The 6,589-nt window shown below is 30.8% G+C and overlaps 1 protein-coding gene across 1 annotated transcript; it reads right to left on the bottom strand.

Moving 5' to 3' along the window:
- Positions 1-2,083: 2,083 nt before the first annotated feature.
- LOC111386498 lies at positions 2,084-2,515 on the bottom strand. The gene has a single exon (XM_023010965.1). It carries the CDS (start codon positions 2,513-2,515, stop codon positions 2,084-2,086), a length of 432 nt encoding a protein of 143 aa, XP_022866733.1.
- Between the last annotated feature and the right edge of the window lie 4,074 nt (positions 2,516-6,589).

The raw sequence follows: 6,589 nt of genomic DNA, 5'->3' as shown, positions 1-6,589 counted from the left end.
TTTTCAATCCATCGTGAAGATGATGACGAGGAAAATAAGTACTTTTGTACGGTCCTGCAGGGATTCCTTGTTTCCTTCTTTTGTCGTCTTTCCCAAACCTTTTGAGATAAGATAGATATCAACTTTGAGTACCTATGAAAGATAATTTTGTTAGATATGTCAAGTGCAGCAAACTCGAGTTATGTGATGTTTGTCATTTGATTAACTATACAATAAAATAAAAGAAAATACAATTAATTTCAAAGAAAAAAAGAATAAAAGTTAATATCCACATGACATAAGTTATGTGCTTTCCTTCAAGGATAAACACTAAAATAATATGTTTTTCGAAAAATATGTTACTTTGGAAGCAAGTTGTATTTTACTATTATTTTTTCAAGAGCAATATGTCAATATTTTTTCTAAAATATTGAAAATTATAATTTATGCTCTTCAGGAGCAAGTAATATTCTTTATGAATATTAATTATAATGTTGTGTTATTTCAGAAACAACAACAAACTATTTATAATAAATAGATCTACGATTAATATTTTTTTGGAATATTGATTATAATGTTGTACTATTTCAGGAACAACATGATAAATTACCATAATAGAACATCTAAAAATATTTAATCAGGTTAAGGATAAAAAAAAATCAATAATCATCATAAACTTATATTTTACAACCATAAAAAAAATGTAAAGCCGAATTAAAGTATGAATTAATAAATACAATGTTATAAAGCAAAGAATATTTAATAATTTATGTATTAAAGCAAAGAGTATCTAACTATTTCTATCGCAAATTATCAAAAAATTCATATAATAATAGTACTAATGATGGCTCCAATTGACTCAAATTCAAAAATTGACTTATTGTTACTATGCAAATTGTGGTAGGAATGTGTTTAATAATCTATATGGCTAAGGCAGAAAAATATGCACGTGTTATGTGTATATGCATATTAAAAAAAATTCACATGTTACCAAATTAATTTTGATACACGTGATAAAAAAATTTACTACTTTCCCAAAACTTTGAAGAATTATGTTTTTCGTGCTATTAATGTATTGTGAGAAGAGAAAAGAAAGAAAATAAAGAGAAGTCAATAGACTTGTGTGTATTTTATTAAGAACCAAAACTCTATATTTATAAGTTAGAATCAAAGATACAACAATAATAATTTCTAAGACTGCAGGAGTACAATTGTTATTCACTTGTAAACCCTGATAAACTTACCATTTACAACACATTTTATTAATTGTACCACAATGTTTTGTATTTTTTAATTAATTAGTCTTAAGTAAAACTCTATAATTAGAGTTTAATACACATTTTAATAAGATAAGTTACTGTCCCACCACAAACATAAACCTAATTTTTTCTTTCTCTTTCCTTAACATCTGATTGTCCATAGCTTTTCTGTTGACGATGGCTTTTGTTTTCTTTCACGACGGCAAGATAATTTTCGTTTACTATCCAATGCTTCCACTTTGTAGGCCTTTTTCATTTTCCTTAGACTGATAAAAGCCTGCACCATCAATTTGAAGCATGATTTCACTACTAGGCTAAGATGACTAGTTTTATGTTAACATATTCAGGTTCCTTCATTTTCTTGAAGAAAACCTAGGAAATAGGGCCTTGATCAACTTTTGAAGCTGATCCAATATTAAAAAGGTTTGTTCATGGCACGGTTTTAATTTGAACTGGGATTTGCATAGGTATCGTTGGAGAGGAACCAAGGGCGGATTCGAGAATTTTTGGCACACGGGCTAAAATTTAAAAGTTGACATAGTAAATTCATATATGAATTAAAGTCAAATTCATTTAACTTGAAGTTGTTCCCAACGAGGTTTTGAAACAGAATATTCATCTATAACAGAATCTATATCTATCTTTTGATCAAATTCTCGTTCGATAGAGAGTGTCATACATTTAGAAAGAAAGTCATCCTCCATTCTGTTACGAAGATCTGTCTTCACGTATTTCATTACCGAAAATTCTCGATCAGTAGTCGTCGTAGAAACAAGTAAAGTTAGTACAAGACAATTCAATCGAGTAACCATAATATAAGACTCAGACTTGCCACTCTCAGTTAACTATCTACATAACTGAACAAGTGTAGATAATTGAAATTGAGATTCCTTCTTCATATCTAGCTCAAAATGTAGCAAATCATAATCCAAAGAACAAATATCTTGCTTTGAAAAATCTCCAGGATAGAATTTTTCAACAAGTGTACAAATATCATGAATGCTAAATGATTCAAGCGATTTTTTAGGATCCAAAGCTGCACTGTGTGTGAGAAGTTCAGTTGATATATCATTAAATCTTGTATTTAATTCCATCATTATGAAGTCGATTGTTTCATTGAAAACATTAAAGTGATGATAACGCTCTATTGTAATTTGATCATGAGAACGATAAGGACCAATCTTGTAGAAACTTTCTAGGTCAGGTATCTCAATATCATGTTTTGAGCAAAAAATTTTCACTTCCTGAAGAAATTCTTCCCAATCATCGTCTCTCATTTTTTAAGGAGTTTTGTTATAGTAAAAAAAATCTCATAACAGCCAAGATGTCTAAAGATTTCCTTTGTAGGGTCTAACAAAGAGTATTAGTTAATCTCATGATATTATGCATTAAATGCAAACTGAACACAAAATTAGAACTTTTCATATGTTTGTAAGTGCCGCGAACTTCAACCCGAGATCTTCCATTTGGACAATGAACATTGAGATTTTCAAACACCTTCACTACAACAAAAAGGACTGCACTCCGTAAAAACACCTTTACGGCATGTGGCCGTATGCCGTATAAAGTAATGCCATAAAAAGTGTCCGGTGTGCAACGTAAGCCGTTTATAAACGCCGTTATTAGTTATACGATTTTTTACAGCATGTAGGTGCAAGCCGTAAATGTGAATTTTTACTTTTACAGCGTGCAGTCAAAGGTGACCCTGTTAGCATTTATGGCATGCTCTTGCACACCGTAAATGTTAATTTATTTTTTTTAAAATCTGCTTATTTATTTTATTACCAGCACCTATAATAATTGCACAAATCCAATTCCAACTCAACAAGATGAAAATTAAAATATTTTGAGTACAAGCTAGCATGATAAACAACATTAAACTAATTAATTATTCTAAGCTTAGATGAAAAAACTAACCCAAACATTTATCATATACTAGTGAGACACATGTGCAAGGCACATGCTATAGTATATTTGACTATGTAATAGCATAGAATGTTCAAGGCACAAAAATGATATATTCAAAACCATAAATTATGTTCCAACTAAAAAAGAACTTCCTCAAGTAAAGTGTTTGAAGAAAGAAAAATTGATAACTTACATTCATTGCTAGAATTCTAATTTCCATTCGAAAATAATTTATTTGTTTTGACTCTAGTAACGATCATACAACACAACAAAAAATGAATGAACTTTTGTACATTGAACTTCTTGCATTGTTGACATAATTAACATAAATAACAGAACCAAAAAAAATATCAATTTACTTGTTCACGATTGCATTAAAATTTTGAACCAGTATACCAATAGCATTGAAAGTCATCCCATATACATAAAACCAAAAGTTCTGCACATCTCTTAATTGTAGACTAAGACAAATTCCAAAATAATATTCTAAAGAGCGCACACAAATACTTTCAACTAAAAAAAAAAAAAAAAAAAAAAAACCTTGCATGGAACATCTATGCCTTGTAGATAATACTTCATGACTATATCTTTCAAATAAATCCAAAAGAAGCAGAAGAATGTAAAAAAGAAAAAATATAATCTGCATATGGGTTTGAGAAGCTCAAATGAATCACGAGAATGATTAATGGACCACGTGACTTAAATGTAAAAAAGGATATTCTAATATAAAATTAAATGACAAAAGTTAGCAGAAATAGAAACTATATTACCAAATACATCAAATTATATAATGTAAATGCAGAAATCGAGATTTCTATCATAATCTTCAATTTTTAGCTATCCAGGACTTCAAACACATGATTGTCCTGCATAGAAGAATAAATAAAAAGAAGGAAATCTGAATTTCATAATAGTAGATAATTAATTAGCAACTTCTTGTGTGATGAAAATGTCAAGAAAAAAAAGATGCATTAAGATTCACTTGTAGATCAAATAAACTTTTTAAATACTTGTTAATAATTAAAAATTACAGTTATTTGTTCTAAATTAGAATTGAATTATTTTGGAATAAGATTCCGTGTGGTGAACTTATGTGTAAAAGGTGGCTGGTTTAGAGAAAGCAATTCAGCAGTTTCTCTTCAAATCATGTACCACACTTGTTAAGGATAATCCTTCATATTAGGCTAGCTGGAAGGTCACGATCCCTTTAAAATCCACACCTCAATTGAACAACAATTCTTCATAGTACAGAGAAAGTGAAGGAAGACAATAATCCAATAAGTTAAAGAAAGAAAATCCAAGATGCTTGAAGGAGTCCAACAATATTTAACTTTGTTTGCATATTTTGTACACTTCACCCACTCTAAATGATCCTATACTTAGTGCATAAACCTACAAGCTTTGCTCTTCAGAACACTATAAACCAGATGAAGGCTTCAAGTATGGCAGATCCTACATTTATTTGGAATAAGTCTTCATTTGTTGGAGTCCAGAAATAAGTAAAAAACATCTTGTTCAAAAGCTTAAAAAAAGAGGATGATAAAAGAAAGAGAAAAAATCCACTAATTCTACCATAATTCAAAGTTAGGAATCAAAGCAGATATTATCCTATGCTTTTAACATCATTTGGCTAAGCGCGGATTCGCATCGTCAAAAAGATCATATTTATTGCATTGCAAACAATCCAATATATAAATAAGAAAAAAAAAATCTACCTTACATGTCTATAAAAACTCAAATAAAATGCACCCATTAAAAGAAAGCTGGGAAACAACTAATATATAAAAGAAAAATCCTTATATTGCTATTGCTTGACCTTGTGGATCCGTACAGTTATTCAAGGGAAATTTGAGCAGCAAAGCAAGATTCTCAATTTTCACCAAGCTCTCCTTCTGGAAGCTATTTGTTGGCCAGAAAAAAAAAGAAAAAGAAAGAGCAATCCAAAAAGGTATCATGGGTGATGGAGTCAGCCACAAACTATACAACACTTTTCCGCTTATTGGCTAGTTAAGATATAATGCCAATTTTTTCCAAGTTAAAAGTAATTAGAAAACCCAACCTATTGATGTGAATTTGTTGAAAATTGGAGCAATCAAAATTGGGTAAATGATTAATCTCTTTCTTTCTATCAATAATTGTTGAAGTGATTATTCCCCATCTATAAATGTTGATATCATTAATGAGAAAGAAATCAAAATATAAATCTTAATTCAAAATGTAGCAAAAAAACATGTTGATATTCCTAACTCCCTCTCGTCCCGTAAGAACTACCATTTTCCTCAATTGTACGAGGAATATCATATATGAGGTGTCAAATGAAGTTTGTTACTATAACTCTTGTCAATTGCTGAACTTGAGAATTTGTGGCGTATTTTTTTTATAACATCACTAACTGTAAATGAGAAAATAAGGATAGGAGCACACCTAATAGCACTCTTACTCAAGATAATTTCCCTACTTCTGAGAATTGATGTTGTTGAGAAAATCTGACATGGATAGGTGACCATTTGCCAATTTCTGATCTTTTGATCTTAGACTACTTTTTTTGTAACTGGAGTCCCTGTACGGATCAATATAGGACTTGTGACGAATTATTTGTAGGGAAAAATTGGAGAATCAGAATAAATCAATCAAAACCGAAGGCCCGTGTTTACACGGTTTCCTTAAATCGAATTCGCCGCCTCACCGGGGTGCAAGAGGTGTTAATCGGTGTTCGATTCCCAGGATACAATCGGTTGACGGTTCATGCTGCACAATGTTACCGACCTACGAACTAGCTGTGTCTATCTCTCAAAGAACTTTAGCAAAGAAAAGAAAAGAAAAAAAAAACCCGGGCTGCTGGAAATGGAGGAGGAAACTGAACATTTTTTCTTTGTTGTGTTTTTTTTTTTTTTTTGGTTGTATTTCTAGCCGAGAGTGATCCTCTATTTATACCAATATAGGAGGAGCTTGCTCATAAATACATTGAATAGGGAGTTACAACATGGATGAATGAACAGGGTGAAACCGACATATTTCAAATGGGAAGAAACTGATGTTTTTATATGCATTCAACATGTATTCAAAATGATGAAACTGATAGCATTCAACATGCATTCAAATTGATGAAACTGATGTAGTGAACATTCAAAACGTAACTAACTTTTCATTCATCATTCAAAATATTCCAACAGTCCAAATTGATGAAACTGATGTAGTGAACATTCAAAACGTAACTAACTTTTCATTCATCATTCAAATATTCCAACAGTCCCCCACATGAATGAAAAATTTTGAAAATAGAGACTCAAGAGAGAAAGAGAGAGTAAAACGAATCAATCCTGCATAGGATAGGTAGCATTTAGCTTTGAACCTTCCCTCGTGAAAATCTATCGAGTATTACCAGCAAACCAGTGGATCTGATACCTTGAACTGTTTCGCCATTTGTGTAAATCAAGACAATA

The sequence above is a fragment of the Olea europaea genome, unplaced genomic scaffold (genome assembly GCF_002742605.1).
Source record: "Olea europaea var. sylvestris unplaced genomic scaffold, O_europaea_v1 scaffold358, whole genome shotgun sequence".
NCBI classification, from domain to species: domain Eukaryota; kingdom Viridiplantae; phylum Streptophyta; class Magnoliopsida; order Lamiales; family Oleaceae; genus Olea; species Olea europaea.
Note: the sequence above shows the minus strand (reverse complement) of the source record. Positions and strands in the feature narration are given on the sequence as shown.